Genomic DNA, 16,036 nt, shown 5'->3' on the forward strand with positions numbered 1-16,036 from the left:
AATAGAAGGATAGGCAAATACAATAAATGCACAGAGAAAGAAGATAAAAATGGGATGCCTGCTGGTATGTATACATTGATGGGGACAGAAATATATATATGCGCGAGATATAAAGGTTTGGAATCAGGTATTGTGATGAGACCCTGGGGCGGCAAACAGTTGATAGCGTTCGGGAGAGTCGCGCATAGCTGGACTAGCGAGCAGATCTCGAAACTTTTGTGTCTTTACAAAACGTGGCACGGAATCTTGAGCCATGATGCGGCAAATATGATCATTGACTTTATCGTACAGTCGAAACAAGGACTTTAACGTCTCTGCACCGGGGCTATTGATGACAACGGCTTGGTGTCCGGTCTGGATGGTGCCTGCAGACGTAAACGGGATATCACTGGTTACTCCGGCAACGACTGAGAACGTCGAAGTGACGAGCTGGATGATTTCTTGCCGCAATGCATGGTCAATGTTGACTTCAGATCTAGCCCGAGGACTCAGGTAGGTATCGTATATCGCATATGAATCGCTGAGAAGTTCCTTTTGTCCGGCCGAGGTGCGACATTTCTTGCGTAGATTGTAGTAATCAACCCAAAAGTTGATATTTTCTTCACAAAAATTCGCCTTCATGAAATCGCGAAAGTACATGCGTACCAATGGATCCTCCAAAATATGTCCCAATCGAGTCCACTGCGAATCTTTTTGGACTTCGCTGCTAGCTGTGAGGACCTCTGCAGACGGGAATTCTATGTCGGGAGGATGGTCTGTCATGCTCATTGGACGCGATCGATACCGAGGTGAGCTGAATATTCCTTCAATGCTTCCTCCCTTGTCGTATCCACTATCTCGAGTGTCCGAGGATGTACTTTTTACAATGGGGTTTGATGAGGTATCGATGGCTCGATCGGGTTTTGGTGAGGAATCAATTGAGGCCGAGGCCATGGCAGCAGCGAGTGCTTCAGGTTTTACCGCGTGTCCGCTTGCCAGTTCAGCAAGTACAGTGGGTGGCAATCCTTTCAGTGACCCATTTTTGGGCGATTTTGTAGACGTTGCGGACGATTTTGCTTCGTGTGATGCTACGGAATGTGCGCTGGTGGAGACAATACTGGATTTATCGTTCGCGATGCTACCACTTTCCTTGCTATCCAGTTCGTCCCATCCGAGCACTTTCTTTCCGCGCGCTGTCACGTTATACAGCGTTGATCTGCCTGCTTTGAAGATAACATCATCGTCAGGCAAAAATCGATTGCTTCGGTCGGCCTTGTTGGGAATCTGCTGTATCCATCCGTACAACGTGAATTCGGCAGCAATCATTTCAGCTTCTTCTCGCGTTGTCACTGTCGTGTACTCGCTGATCCATTCCACACATTGGTATCCATAAAAGGTATGCTGATACTCGACTAGATTTTCTTTCTTGACACCGCCCACGTCATCTGCTAACAGTTTTTCTGTGGGTAGCCAGTTCATCATGAGCTAATAGCCGGAGATAAGTTCTAAGCTACTTTTGTCTGCCCGCTGCTGCTTTTACCTGGAACGCTGCAGTTAAATTTGCCCGTGCAAACGCTAGCTTATCGTCGTCTGTTAAGCGTTCGAAGACAAATATTTTGAACGACTCGATGCGCGACAAGCTTTCTCGCATGTGACTGGTGGATACGTGCGCGCGGTGTGAAAAATCTTGAATCATGTATTTGCCTTTCGGGGTCACCTGCCAGACGCCTTTATCTCTCATGGTCCGGTTAGTTGGATCGCTGGCGTTCTCAATCAGTCGAGCATTCAGGAAATGCTGACCCAGTGTCTTGGCCATGCTCGGTGACATGCTAAATGTTGTCGTCGAACGTGTTGCCACATGACGAGTTGGATCGGCCGGGTCAGGTGTCCGCACAATATGTGTAAACTTCAAGTCTGCCAGGCACGTTGCTGCCTCTTCGGTAGTGAATGTATTTGAATATGACCGAAACAGCGAAGAACGGTGGTGCTTAAGTGGAAGCTGGATGAGCAATGCGGAGAAGAGGTCAAACATGTCCTACGGAATACAGTGTTGGTCGTTTGATCGTCAAGGTTATATGCCTTTCTGTCGAACCTTTGCGTAAGGTCGATGTGTGCTTGTCACACGCATCATGCTTGTATACGTTGTAAAGGACGAGTTTTTTGAATTCGGCATGGCCTGAAGAAATGAAATGAAATGAAGAATGCAAAATAAAAGAAGGGAAAAGGAAAAGGAAAGAGGAAAGTAAAGGCACGAGCAATAAAAATAAAGAAGAAAGAAAAAAGGTGAGATCGGGTTCGTGAGTCCCGAAGCACGTGTGTTGGGTAATCCAAGTCCTAGTTAAAACCGACCGTACCGACATGAACTTGTTATACGAGCGCTTTGTTGGTTTTACAAAGAATCTTTCCTAACAATTGAAAATACGCTTGATACGGTGACACAGGAAATTACATGGATGACTTATTAGGCGCAAGTCCGAGCCTTTATCTTTTGGACCTTATCGAGATCTTCTGGCTCACAAACACGTAAAAACGTCTCTGGGCTCGTTGGGATATCAAGCACCACCGGATAAATGCATCAAGTTTACGTCCTCCTCACTCCTTGTGTAAAGATACAACGATACTCTGTTGTAGGTCTTTCCACGTTGTTACATCGTTTTTCCATGGGACGGGTTATTACCGCGATTCCATAGAAACGCAGCCAAGTGTATTACAACATATTTGCCCGCATCTAAACTGGCCAGACATAACCTTGGCATGCTGCATACTTTATTGACATGCTTGTACTTGAGCCCTTTGCAGCACTTTGCAGCATTTTGCAACATTCAACCGTTGCTTTTGATTGCCCGAGTTCGATAGCTTGCATATACAGGACGTAGCGGACATTTCGTGGAATAGCAGGATGATGCCTTCGAGATACTTTGCTTCATCGATGAATGAGACAATAAGATTATTGTTATTCGGAATCTTCAACGTATGTGTAGTTAATGAGGGGAAAACGAGCAAAGTGCATGATCTTGTCTTATGGTCATTGCTGGGTTGTGTGACACCAACGAGTAACATCTACCTTGCGACCTGTCCATTTGCCATTGGTAAGTCAAGTGTTAAGTAGCCCAGTTTCCCTTTTTACTCAGAATTGCTGACTGTGATGGTTTCTGCCAGCTCCGGCATCTCGGAGAATGCGCGCGTCAATCCAAGTGTGTCCTGTCAAGAAGCAAATCGAGGTTTATTACGCTGAATGCATGTTAATAATTTACGATTTGTTGGACAGGGCTGTGATGCCTGGAAGCTCCTTTCCCTCCAGTAGCTCGAGGGAAGCACCACCACCGGTGGAAACGTGACTAATCTTATCGCCTGCTCCTTGATTCAAGGCAGCTGTAGCGGTGTCTCCACCTCCAACAATGGTGATAGCACCTTTCTTTGTAGCCTCGATGACGCTTTCCAGCACCGAGTGCGTGCCTCCGGCAAAGTTAGAGAACTCAAAGACGCCAGGTGGACCGTTCCAGAGAATAGTCTTAGACTGAAGAATTTCATCGTGGAAGACGCGGCGAGATTCCTTGCCGCAGTCAAGGCCCATGTAATCGTCAGGAATACCATCCTTGTCTGTTGCGTAGCCGACTTTAGCTTCGTTGCTGAACTCGCTGGCTGTCACGTAATCGATAGGGAAGATCATTTTGACATTTTTGGCTTTGGCTTTTTCAATCAATCCCGGTACAAGTTTTGAGCCCTCCTCGTCGAAGAGTGACTTGCCAATCTATGTCATGTGTCAATATACACGCTATCCACGACCGACTTATCAACGGATAACCTTACCTTGACATTATCCAAAGTCTTCTTGAATGTAAATGACATGCCTCCGCATACGATTAATGCATTGACGCGGTCAAGCATATTTTCAATAAGCTTGATCTTGTCAGATACCTTGGCACCACCGAGGATAGCCAGGAACGGTTTCTCGGGTTGCTCAAGCACTTTGGCAAAGTACTCGAGTTCCTTTTGCATCAAAAATCCGGCTGCGCGCTGGGGCAAATCGACGCCAACCATGGACGAGTGTGCGCGGTGTGCTGTTCCAAAGGCATCGTTGACGTAGACATCCGCCAGTTTTGTCAAGCTGGCACGGAACTTTTCAACATCCTTTGGATCGGCCTTCTGCTTCTTTCCTTCGGCGTCTTTTGTGGAACCTTCTTCTTCAGCGTGGAAACGTAAATTCTCCAGAAGAATCACTTGCCCCCCTGAGGCCTCTTGACATTTTTTCTCAACTTCAAGACCGACACAGTCCTTTAGGAATTCGACGGGCTTGCTGAGCAATTTCTCGACCTCTTTGGCGACAGGTTCCAGCGAGTACTTGGACTGCACCTGCCCGTTAGGACGTCCGAGGTGCGACATGAGGATGACTGCGCTGGCACCTTGATCTAGCGCGTATTTGACAGTCGGCAATGCTTGTACGATACGATTGTTGTTTGTAATGTTTCCATCCTTGATAGGTACGTTAAAGTCGACACTTTTGCATCATTAGTGAGTATTGGATCCGTATACGATTCGCTTTACTTTTGTTACCGGATGAGCACTCGTTTTCCTTTAAGAGACAGGTCACGGATGGATAGCTTGTTTGACAGCGACATGGTCAACAAGAGACTAGAATAAAAGAGAAGGAAGAAAGAAGAGATATATGACGCGCGTTTCAGACTTATTTTTTCGGACCCATGCCGCGCACCATCTCACGTCTTCATCCTGACATTGAAAAATGCAAGTCCAGGGGTTTTTGGTCTCGAGATACAAGAAACAAACATGCAAAGAAAGAGGAAAGGGAAAAAAGGGTCATATAAAAAGGAAGCCTTACAAAGCCTTGGTGTTCAATGACAAGCAAAGTCTATGTACTATTTCTTGCGTCCTCCTCCGCTGACCTGGAGAGAGCAATGCCGTTAGAAGAAATCAAAAAAGAAGCAGAAGGGGGATCTCGGAGGTTTGATTTGTTTACCTGCAAGACTTTGGAAAAGATCTTGTCGACCATGCTTTTATCCAGCTCTCCCCACTCCACTTTCCATTGCTCGCCATCTTGAAAGCTGTCCATATCCATCCAGCTTCCAAACACCGGTCTGTTGTCAAGCGGCACTGCACGTCCAGCAGCTGTCGTGATTGATAGGATTTTGCGCGTTCGAAAGGTAGCAATCGTTTTTATCTTTTCGGCCAGACTCAGCCCCGTCTCGGTTGGCTCCACCGTGATCCACACTCGATGTTCCTTGTTTATCGATTGCACTGTAATTTGGCGACCTAGATATACGGTTTTAATTAAACCATTGCCTTTTGTTGTTCGTAACCTTACCTGATTTCTTAACACTCTCTGTGGACTTTGTGCTCTTAACCGATGCTGGTTTCTCTTCAGTTTCTTGATATAAGGACGATTCGTCGTGGTATGCGGATGGTGGCTGGTACTGTTGTTGTATAGCTTGATAGGGATGTTGTCGCTCGTAAAAGTAATTGTTATTGTCCATAAAAAGCGATGATCTCGGCGGCGGCATGGGCGGCTCCTGCGGGAGCGGTTTCGATTGGCTCACGCGGCGACTAGATGATACTTTCCATTCTTCGCCTGCAAGGATGCTCGGTCTTGAATCTGGGCCCATGTAGCCTACATTATTGCTATCTTGATTGCAGTCATAATTGTTGCTGTCGTAGTAACCTCCAAGCGCTGCGGGAGCCGGTATCTTTAAACTGTGTATCAACCATTGTTGCTCTTGACAACGGGTATCCTTATTAACGTTACCTGCCCATATCCCGCACCAGCGTTTGGTCCTGCTGCTAGCAGCTGGTCGTCGTAAAAGTACGGTAGCGATTGGCGGTGATCTTGTCCATTGTGAGCTAGAGATCTCGGTTGGCATATGCACTTGAGTCGAGACTGTGAAAAAACGATGGGCCCCGGAACCTACCGGGATAATAATAATAGTATGTCGATGAGTCCAAGACCATGGTTAGCAAGGGAAGAGAGATGTCGCTTACTTTATTTTTCCGTATCCAGGTTTTTGTTTTTTTATCACCTATCCCTTTTTGTAATTCAACTTTTTCGCAGTGCTGACATATGCATGATACGGCCGGTCAGAGTCGGTTCACGCGACCGGAGAAAAACATAATCCAAGTTTGGTAGATACAAGAAGCAAACGCATCCAAACAAATGGGTCGAGGTGTTTGAGAATTAGATCCATTTCGATTTATTATGGACCATCTTTTGCAAATCGGTACATAGCAAGGGTGTTCCACAAACTTGTCAGTGAACTTGAGATACAGTGCGCATTCAATGTTTTGATTATGAAGAGCCAATGCAACTCTATCTGTCTCCACGACAGTGATGTAATAAATTGCTGTGCAATTGACCGAGAATTAAGCAAACGTTAGTTTTCCGTGAATAGGGTCTAGTACGTTTCCGCAAAGTGATGCATCGAATTGACAAATAAAAGCCAAGGGATACAAGGCACTGTACCATATCAGCCATCGCGAACTAACTTTTTTCTAGTGTAACCATTCTTCTGAAGCATTGTCAGTAGACCATTGGTTGGTGAATTTTGCCCTGCCCTCTCCCACTTTTTCTTTCCCGCCACCCCACACACGCAAGCATGGTCGACTGGATGAAAATCGTGAACCACCCGGCGTTCAACATTGTGTTCTTTATGGTTCTCCGCCAATATACCAAGAAGCTGCCGTTGGAGGAACCAGAGACCCTGTGGTACTTGCGCGCATTCTACGTCGTCTGCCAGTTGCTTGTCATTGGCCTCTACTACTGGCTCATGTGGAAGGTTGTCCGGAAGAACGGTAATATCCTGACTTGTTTTTAAATTGGCCGTCGTTTTTAATCAGAGAGGGTGATTGCGATATATATACAGATCAAACGCCTTTGCGCTACGTTGAGCCCAAGAAGCAAAGCTGGGATGGCACAGAGAATCCCGAACAACTTGTCACGACCACTTACCAAGGTAAATCCTTCCTTTCTTTTACTAATCGGTTTTGCCGCGTAACTCACTTGAACGGACATCACGACATAGAATACGATGTCCAAGAGATCAAAAAGGCAATTCGCCAGGCATTGACAGGCGTCTTGATGGTTGCGTTTATGCATTTGCAGTTTAAGTTTGTACAGCCACTGTTGATCCAATCAATCCTTGGTTTCAAGACGTTCTTGACCACCAAGGAGGCCAGAATCCATATTTGGGGCGAGCCTACCGCGAATGGTCCTTTGCGCCGCCCGTTCCGCGTCGAAGCGCCATTTGGATTGGTGCCCGAATCCCAGCAACCCAAGACTGACAAGGCTTCCATCAAACGTGCAGAGAAGGCTCTCAAGGCTGAGTAAACAACGATGTATCTCAAAGTAGTGGAAATAATATACTGTAGATAACTTAACGAATACAAACAAATAATAACAATAGACTACCCCAAAAAGTTCATCGCAGACATTTTTCAGAGAACATGAAAAGGATCCTTTTTTTGGTTAATGAAGCATGAGAGAAGAACAACATATATAGTTACAGGCTCTGTTTTTTGAAGATGTGAAGAAGGAGAGCAAAAATGTGGATGGAAAGCTTTACAGAAGCGAGGGGGGTGAGGAGGGAAAATAAATGCATACAGGTAGAGACGACCAGCGTCCTAGAATTGAGTAATTTTTTTTTAGTTGCCATCGTATCCGAGCGAGCGCATAAATTCATCTAGCTGTTCTTCCACCGACATGTTGGGTGGAGGTTCGCGGTCGATAGTCGACATCATTTGCACGAGACTCGGCAGCACCATCTCTGGCGCATAGTAGACATCGGTATTTTGGAGGCATTGGTGTTGTTGTCGTTGCCTTTGTTGTTCCTCCTGAATGCGTTGAGGCGAGCGTTTTGGGATAGGCGGAGGAGGCGACGATCGATGGTGCGCATCGACCATGCCCCAGACAACCGATCCATCGCTCATCTCTCGCACTTCAACGCCCTGGACGTCATCGTCCTCCTTGCTACACTCGATACTTGCGCCGTTGGCTGGATCGGGTTCCACGAGAATGATGGTGCGACGGACGATCTTTTTGCGCTCAGATTCGTTGTGATCCATATTGATTGTTTTCGTCACCACGCGTCGCTTCGTTAGCAGTTGCGATAGGGTGCGTTTGATTGTTTTCTGCTGTTGCTGCTCATTAAATGCTGCTGGTTGTTTATCGTGATTGATAACTGCTATTGCGGCTGGCGACATGGACGCTGACCGACCAGTGCCTGTCCGCTGGTTGCTACGCAGCGACGTTGCCGACAATACAGAGCTGGTGCTCAGCGTTCGCATCAATCCCTTGATAGGACCGGGAGACTGAGATCGTGTGCGTTGGCGAAGACTGCCGAAAAGTCCCAGCGACTTTCCGGTTGGTGCTGCAGGCTTTTGTTGATCGGCGGAAGGAGTAGTCGTTGTTGGCACAGCGTCGTCCGTACTCTGAGCAAGGGAGGGCAATTGATAATGTCGAGGAGGGCGAGCAGGTGGAGTCAAACGTTTCGGTGGTTGCGGTGCTCGACGCGGCGACGTAAAGGCGTTCGTAGGGTCAGACAAGGATTCGGTCGGTCGTACATTGTTCTTCTTGTCAGCATTGGATTCGTCTGCTAAAAAAATTTAACGTTTCAGTTACACACACATCGCCACCAAACTTGAAAGATCATTTACCTTTTCTGGTAGGCACAGTACGCTCATTCAGCTTCTTCAGAAACATGGATTGCCTGATCTCATTATCCGGCGACTGCGCAGCTAGCGGCAACGGGTGCTTCTTTAGCAAATTCTCGAGTTCCAGCTCATCTTGTTCCGTCAAGACAATCCGACTTTGCCGGCTGGCTTGCATGACCGACAGCCGATGCTCGTGCAAATGCCGAGCAAACGCAGCAAGATCAAAGGTCATCTTTGGCTGCCGTTGCTGCCGTTGCTGCTGCTCAGTGCTGGCAACAGGCACGTGTGGATCCTGTTTCAGATTGTCGATCTTTGACTGCTGCTGCTGGTTTCCAAAAATTCCAAAATCTCTAATGAAAGGATCGTCGTCGTTCAATGTGATTGGAGCTGTCTCGGATCCCCTGGAGCCCCTGGACTTTTCATCGTCCTCGTCATCTTCCCCTGGTGAAGAATAGTAGTAATCAAGACCTTCCACATCCGAGTCGGGCGACGACGGCGGCGACAGTGGACTGCAGGTCTGACCAGTGCTGTTTCGAGGAGCAGAAAGCGGCCGAGTGTCCAGCTTGACTGGATCAACACTGTTGTTACTATCACCTGACGTTGCTGCTGCGTCGCTGCTGTGGTTTGGTAAATCGATAATCGATTGGATTACGACTGTATCCGACATGGTGAGCCGCAAGCGGATAAACGAAAGAAAGAATAAAGAGATCAATTCAAAAATAAAAAGAAAGAAAAAAAACCCGAATGAGGTTGAAACAAATTGGCAGCAGTTTTAATTACTAGGTTACACACGCTGCTAAAAAATTCGTCTGGCATTGGCAAAGACCATCAGTGGCGGTCGTTGCTCGAGCACTCCCTGTTTCAGCCCGTCGTTACCGTGCTCAAGCATCTCTATAGGCACCTCCTTTTCGACGCCAAGCTGCTTGGCAATCACTTTTAGTCGAGGTAGGCGGACTTTACCGGCTATGAGAGGATAGCATGTGTAGTAGTACGTCGCTCGCCCTAGCGGTAAAATGCGACCCCGCAGCATCTTGAGCCCCGAGAAAACAAATGCATCGCTGAGTTCAATCGACGCATTGAACTCTGCCAAGTGAACTGTTGGGTTATTAATTGTATATGTCAGCGTAAATGGTTCGCCCACGTAGATCTCACTCGGTGCCTCTGCAGCCACAAATTATTAGTCCTGTACCAAATAAGATAAAAAATTCCCTTACCGGCAATAATCGAAAGACTAGGTGGACGGAACTCGAGCGAGGGCAATGCTATATTTGTCTTGAAGGGTTGTTCCACATGTTGTCCACTCCTGCAGCGTTTTAGTGCATCGTGTATCAATTTCATTTTCTTTTTCCCGTTGCATTGTTATTCATGCATTCCCACCTCTTCCAAAAGATATTGATGCTTCCGACGGGTACCGACGGCTGAAGCTCCGTGACATCCTCGGTTCTCAAGCGAAACAAGTAATTTGCATTATGAAGGTATCCAGATTTCCATTCTTTGTACAAGAATTTTGGTTAGCTAATTTGCAGGGTCTGGCTGCTGCCGAGAGAGTCTAGGCTTACCAGAACTTTTCAGGGGTCCCGGCTCCGAGATCAGACTTAGCGTTGTTATCGGATGCTCAAAGGGCTGTGTATGTGCACAGAGAGACAATTACTATTGTTGCACAAACCTAGGGACACGATTATTGTTACCTGCTGCTCAAACTCTATTTCCTCAATTTCCAAATCAATATCTGCGCAGTTCCGTATTGAGCTCGCAACGAGCCATGTCTCTGACCGTGAAAGCTCCGGGTCGCCATCGCTCTTCTCCAGCTTATCCGCTAGCGGCTTCAGTCGGAAACCGCTTTCGAATGCTGTGCGGAATGGTACCCGCAGCACCTCTCGCTTTTCTACCGCGTTATCTTGGCTTCCATTACCAGCTGCATTGTAAGAAACCTTGAATTAATTAATAGACGTCAGTGAATATGGATAATCGTTACTTTAAAAGCACGCTCTCATTTGCATTACCTTCAGTGTCACAATGCGCGTTCCAGGTATATCGTTTCCTCGGAGGTATAGAGATTTTGTACAAGACTGTCCAGGCTCAACGCGGCCTAAAGACACTTGATGATCGTCATCCCTGTCAGCCGAAAAAGTCGCCATTTGTTCTACAGAGTCGGGTGAGTAAACACCAAATGGATAAAATGAACATTACTGACCTTGTCCGTCTGAATCTTTCATTTCTGCATATAGGAAACCTTCAATAGCAAGCTGCTCCTCATTTTCTAGAGTGACATTAACCTTGTAAAGCTCGTCCAGTAGGGCTTGTCCTTGGTGGTCGACTTTGATGTGCACTCTGGGCGGTCGCTGTGAAATCCTGACAATATATTTAGTCCTATGTTACGTGTTGGAGCACGATCATTACTACTTACTTTATCTTGTTCAGGTCTCCGCGGCCATCCAAAAGCGTGAATGCGGGTTTGGAGGAATCTATAAGCGGCAAATATTTGAGTAAAATGTACGATTTTGCTGGACATGGCTTATACCTTGAATAAACGATAGCCATTTTCTTCGAGAATCTGAAAAGTCTTCGGTTGGTCGGTCCAGGTCATAGTTCAGGCTGATATGTCTGTGAGAAGACTTGAGATCCAGACATACGCCAATTATCTGCGGACATTATGAATATGGATACGGCAATCAAATTGGGTCCAAATCATGTAATCACCTTTAACTCTCCACATTCCTTTGGCAGTATGCTTCCTTCAAACACTCGGGTCTGATTCTTTGCTATCCGAAGATCCACACTTTTGGTTGTCCAACCCTCGAATTCGCCTTCAGTAACTTTTTCCACACCGTCGTGGCAATTGATCAACGCCAGTTGTGGTTCTAAATCTTCTTCTGACCCGTCATCGTACAAGACGAGGTTGTATTGAGGATCACTGAATAGAATACGCATGGATGCAAATGGAAGCGGCAAAGGCGGACTTGTCTTGCCGGTTTTAAGCGATATTTGGAAATGTACAGGCGCATCCACATAGTCGTCGCCTGTTCTGAACTGGACACCACATGTCAGTAACGGATTAATCTCGTCCATGTTGATGGCTATCGGCACAGCTGCTGCTGCTGTTGCATTTACATCGTCATCTTTGGTCTGCATCAAGTCCATCAATTCCTTTTGGATATCCTGGCGCTTTTGATCGGGCATAGGTAATTCACTGGATAAAAGTTCCAGCAGGAACTCAAATGCACGGTCCCAGCTTTTGAGCTCCTTGGCGCATCGCAAGGACCACCGAAGTATGGATGTCAACACCATGTTCCACTTTTCTTTGCGGTATGTTTTGCCTATCCTCTCAAAGAACTTGAGCGCCATTTCGTACTTGCCGGTCTCGTAATAAGTGCCGGCAATCTCTGCTGCAAGGTACAGCGTCATGCGCCCGTTGCGGTTCTTTTTAAATTGTTCGTAGCTTTTTGTGAGGAGCTCGATCGTCTGGTTCGAGTGGTCGACTTGCTTTTCATTTGCCAGCAGAATCTGCATTACTCCCGTTGCTTTGGTAGCATCTATCTCCAGGAATCGTCGTCGCCGTTCTGCAGAGCACATGGCTGCCAAGTGGTAGTAAAAACCGGGATGCTGAAGCACTGCAGCGGGATTGCATCCACCAAGTTCTGCGTCCGCTGCACCGCTGCTGGCACCTAGCAGAGGGCTGCCCGGTAAGTGTGATGATGAGCCACTACCAGACATGTATGAAGTCGGAATAGGTATTTTGAATCCATGCTGCGTTGCTGTGTCAATCAGGTCGGCAAATATGCGGTACTGTTTGGATAACCACGCCCAATATTCCAACGACTGTTCTCCAATACCCCACACGTTCGAGTAAGTTTGAATTGTCTGCAAGTGCCCATTGAGCTGTGCTAATGCGGAAGATGAATCATTCATGTACAGATAGAAACGACAAATCTAAAAGACAGGTAAGCCTAACGAAAGAAGTGAACTTGCCCAATGTAACTATTACCTTGATATTGATACAGTCTAATAATTCTCTAGCTTCTTCCCAACGTTTACCGCGCAGCGGAAACCCAGTCTGTCCAGGAGTAATGGATGATTTGGGTGCAAGCATATCGGATAGCAACGTATACGCACTCTCGTAGGATCTTTGCATGTCCCATTTAATAAAATAAATGCCATCCAAATTGTTTAGGATATATATACACTCACTTCATTGCACCTTCAATGTCTTGCCGTGTTTCCAAGAAGAATCCTATCTTGTAATCATATCGCATCATCCAACCTTGAATAGATAGAGGCTGTGGTTCATTGGAATCATTCGGTTGTGATAGCCGTGCTGCCGAAGCAGGCGACGGCAACTTTGATCTTTTCTTTCGTAACTTTTTAATGCGGGCGTTGTAGAACTGGATCGCGGGCTCGTACAATGAACGGTACAGCCTAGCGTACTATGTAAGCAGATACTCTTTCTCCAGAACATGCCAATGATATTTACTCGTTGACAAATTCCTGCATGTCATGCTGTGTTCCTGGTGCGATCGTAAACATGGAGCCCTTGCTATCCAAACCCGACTGTTTTCGCAGCATTGCCAATCTCTCCTCAACAGCCGAGTCATCTAAGCGTTGCGATATGTTAAGCCTGTATCGTTTTCAATTCGAGACTGTTTTTACCTGTATGCTGTCTTTTCAAGATGATGGTGACCGCAAATTTGATGCCTTTTTCTTGATAATATTTTCTGTGAGTATTGATCTCTTGTGACAACAAAGTGTCTTTCTCGCGCTCAGTTGGATCGATCAATACATGCGATGCCAGCGGTCCCGTCTCCCGCTTGGGTCGCGGTGGGCTGCCCGATTCCATGCTCCAATCCCACAAGTCGTAGAATCCAACAATGGCGCTCGGCGTCTCCATATGCCGTTTTACCCACAAGGGCGTCATGAAACCATCTGGATACAGTGGCGACTCTCTGGAAAGCGGTGATAAGTCGCTGTGAGGCGGCGGAAGGTTGGGTGCGGCTGGTGTACGTTCAGGTAATGTAAAATCCTAAGAGCGAAGACAGAGAAAGCGTCAGTGAGGCGGGCAATAGCTATCCTGCCTTGCCTCCTTTTGTCATTTCTTTCTCTATCGACGTGGACCTCCTCTTTTACCCTATCTCCTCTTTCTTGTTCCTGGTTTGCTTCCTTTACCTTGTCAACAAATAAGACTCGGAAAGGCGGCGATCCCGGTGAATTGTGGGTCTGGATTCGCGCACTTTCATAAACATTGTATTGTTGCTTGCTGCTAAAGATTGTTGCGAGTGTAGTGCCGAGGCTGGCTCGGGAGGATGGCCGGTGCTGTCGCGGCGTCGAAGGACTTGAAGGTTGGTCATTTAAACCATACACTGCTAGTACAGGCACCGAATGTACAATGTATTCTTGCGGGTACGTGTTCATCTTTCGTCGTGCCACCCGCGTACTACTGTAAAGCAGCAGTCAAGTGGATACCAAAGAAGAGCGACGGGCTCAAGAACGAGAAAAATTGGAATAACCTGCAAAAACCGCATGAATCCGCTTGCTTCGTTGCTGGCAGCTGACCGAGAATCAGTAAAAACTGACTTATGCTAACAGCTTCTATACAAAGCCATTACGAGAAACAATTCCAATAGACAAACGATAAACATCAAAAGAGAATGGCAATTTATTGTACTGTTTGCATTCAAGTAAAGGAGAGCGGAAGGAAGCCGTTCAACGAAAAAGGCCTGGAAAAAGAGATTGCTATGTAGACGACAGGGACACGTTTGGACACTGTGACATCCTCTAGCATAGCTTGATTAACAATACCATCCCAAGCAGTAACCATATGGAGGAAGGGGTGGAAGCGGAGGAAGAGGAGGGAATGGTGGATACGGACCGCGGGTCCGTCCATGCCAGGCTGGTTCAGCTTGCGCTTGTTCCTGAACTGCGGCTTCTGTAGCAACATTGTTGTCGTTCGCGGCGTTCACGGTAGCCAGGGCAGCGACAATTCCAAAGATCAAGAGCGTTTTCATTTTGATTGGGATGGTTTCTTGCTTGGCCAAAGGGAGAATATATAGAGCCTGCACTGGAATCCGTTTCCGAATCTTTTATATCTTTGCAAGTTCTTTGTTTTTCGAGATAAATTTCCTTAGTATCCACCTGACATCTACAAGAACGATATTTATCTTCCACAGAATGAAATATATCGAGCAACTTAAAGATCAATCACTAGTTTCCCGTCGCTGTAAATAGCCGGGACACATGCATATTAATATCGTTGAAAAATGGTGCGATGTGACTTCAAGCTAATGCACTCATTTATCAGCCCTTCGAGATCATCACTATCATAACCCGTACATCCGTTTGGATTACGACAGCGGGGAACGTGGAGCATCCACCAGATGCTAGGAGTATTTTGCTACCAGTAGCAGATTTGCATGTTTTTTAGGTTGCTTCTTTTGTAGATATAGCAGTGTTTATCCATTGACGACCTACAAGCATTCAAGAAGAGACGAATTCCGTTTTTATTTTCACAGATCTGCAGTTGATAGTATGTACGTAAATTACATTTCAATGCTCATGCATTATTAGCACCACCAAGGATGCTCGCATTTCTTTCCCTTTTTGCGACGACCGTAAGGTAGTGACGACGTAGCAAACCAATGTGGGTAGTAGTACCAAGATGCCGATGCTGCCTGAGGTGGATACTCTGGGTACGGTGGGAAAGGAGGATAAGGAGGGAAGGGCGGATACACCACCGTAACAGTTTCGCCTGCTTCATCATCGTCGTTGTTCTCTTGAGACGAAAGTATTTTTTCTTCTTTCATGGATTCCGTGACTCCTTTCTCCTCGTTGCCCGGGAGAACAGCAATGTTTTCAGTAGTAACGGCAGGACTTGCGAGTGCCTGACGGATGAGAGCAAGTACAGTAGTGCAAACAAGGAAAATGGAGAATACACGTTGTGTCATATGCATACTAGGATTTTTGTATCGATCGCTGCTTTGAAATTTTGATTATATACTTGGCAGCCGAGGATGCTCGCGCCGGCCGCATTTATACATCCACTGAGAGAAATGCATCACCTTTAACTTCAATGCATCAGAAAGGACTTTCTTTATGCATCACTGTGTACATACTCAAAAAGCATCAAGGATAGCGACATATACGTTCAGTACAAACAAAGATCAAGCAAATAAATGTCATACAAAAAGTCAGGACAACGACGATGTTACAGAAGCGTTGGATATATAATCTGGCTAAAGGGGTAATGAACTCACAAGCTCTAATATGCCGGTCGTCCGCGCTTGCTTAACGAGGAATACAGCGTTGTACATATGGCTGGCCAACCTGTCAGATCCTGCAACCATGGCAAATTCGTAACATGGAGACGATTCCATTTGAATCTCAGCCGCACTCTGGAAAGATTGCTGTGCAG

At 46.5% G+C, this 16,036-nt stretch overlaps 7 protein-coding genes across 7 annotated transcripts; 1 reads left to right on the forward strand and 6 right to left on the reverse strand.

The window, feature by feature from the left end:
- Window positions 1-123: 123 nt before the first annotated feature.
- VTP01DRAFT_9490 (uncharacterized protein) lies at window positions 124-2,152 on the reverse strand (the record flags this gene model as incomplete). Its single annotated transcript, XM_069388722.1, has 3 exons — window positions 124-1,464; window positions 1,520-2,014; window positions 2,072-2,152. 3 exons carry the CDS (start codon window positions 2,150-2,152, stop codon window positions 124-126), a joined length of 1,917 nt encoding a protein of 638 aa, XP_069239910.1.
- A 1,077-nt stretch (window positions 2,153-3,229) lies between these two features.
- Window positions 3,230-4,598, reverse strand: VTP01DRAFT_9491 (uncharacterized protein; the record flags this gene model as incomplete). Its single annotated transcript, XM_069388723.1, has 3 exons — window positions 3,230-3,730; window positions 3,790-4,477; window positions 4,534-4,598. 3 exons carry the CDS (start codon window positions 4,596-4,598, stop codon window positions 3,230-3,232), a joined length of 1,254 nt encoding a protein of 417 aa, XP_069239911.1.
- A 255-nt stretch (window positions 4,599-4,853) lies between these two features.
- On the reverse strand, window positions 4,854-5,940 carry VTP01DRAFT_9492 (uncharacterized protein; the record flags this gene model as incomplete). Its single annotated transcript, XM_069388724.1, has 5 exons — window positions 4,854-4,880; window positions 4,955-5,247; window positions 5,300-5,678; window positions 5,738-5,832; window positions 5,901-5,940. 5 exons carry the CDS (start codon window positions 5,938-5,940, stop codon window positions 4,854-4,856), a joined length of 834 nt encoding a protein of 277 aa, XP_069239912.1.
- Window positions 5,941-6,581: 641 nt separating this feature from the next.
- Window positions 6,582-7,312, forward strand: VTP01DRAFT_9493 (uncharacterized protein; the record flags this gene model as incomplete). The annotated part of the gene is made up of 3 exons (XM_069388725.1): window positions 6,582-6,777; window positions 6,849-6,938; window positions 7,008-7,312. 3 exons carry the CDS (start codon window positions 6,582-6,584, stop codon window positions 7,310-7,312), a joined length of 591 nt encoding a protein of 196 aa, XP_069239913.1.
- A 314-nt stretch (window positions 7,313-7,626) lies between these two features.
- VTP01DRAFT_9494 (uncharacterized protein) lies at window positions 7,627-9,301 on the reverse strand (the record flags this gene model as incomplete). The annotated part of the gene is made up of 2 exons (XM_069388726.1): window positions 7,627-8,576; window positions 8,638-9,301. The coding sequence occupies 2 exons, from the start codon at window positions 9,299-9,301 to the stop codon at window positions 7,627-7,629; spliced, it is 1,614 nt and encodes a 537-aa protein (XP_069239914.1).
- Window positions 9,302-9,430: 129 nt separating this feature from the next.
- VTP01DRAFT_9495 (uncharacterized protein) lies at window positions 9,431-14,040 on the reverse strand (the record flags this gene model as incomplete). The annotated part of the gene is made up of 15 exons (XM_069388727.1): window positions 9,431-9,795; window positions 9,849-9,937; window positions 10,012-10,126; window positions 10,194-10,257; window positions 10,323-10,565; window positions 10,638-10,777; window positions 10,829-10,986; window positions 11,042-11,099; window positions 11,156-11,276; window positions 11,335-12,564; window positions 12,620-12,758; window positions 12,823-13,050; window positions 13,106-13,226; window positions 13,282-13,651; window positions 13,795-14,040. The coding sequence occupies 15 exons, from the start codon at window positions 14,038-14,040 to the stop codon at window positions 9,431-9,433; spliced, it is 3,687 nt and encodes a 1,228-aa protein (XP_069239915.1).
- A 1,148-nt stretch (window positions 14,041-15,188) lies between these two features.
- Window positions 15,189-15,569, reverse strand: VTP01DRAFT_9496 (uncharacterized protein; the record flags this gene model as incomplete). Its single annotated transcript, XM_069388728.1, has 1 exon — window positions 15,189-15,569. One exon carries the CDS (start codon window positions 15,567-15,569, stop codon window positions 15,189-15,191), a length of 381 nt encoding a protein of 126 aa, XP_069239916.1.
- Window positions 15,570-16,036: the final 467 nt, after the last annotated feature.

Source organism: Rhizomucor pusillus, assembly GCF_041956525.1.
Source record: "Rhizomucor pusillus strain CBS 183.67 unplaced genomic scaffold VTP01scaffold_7, whole genome shotgun sequence".
NCBI lineage: Eukaryota > Fungi > Mucoromycota > Mucoromycetes > Mucorales > Lichtheimiaceae > Rhizomucor > Rhizomucor pusillus.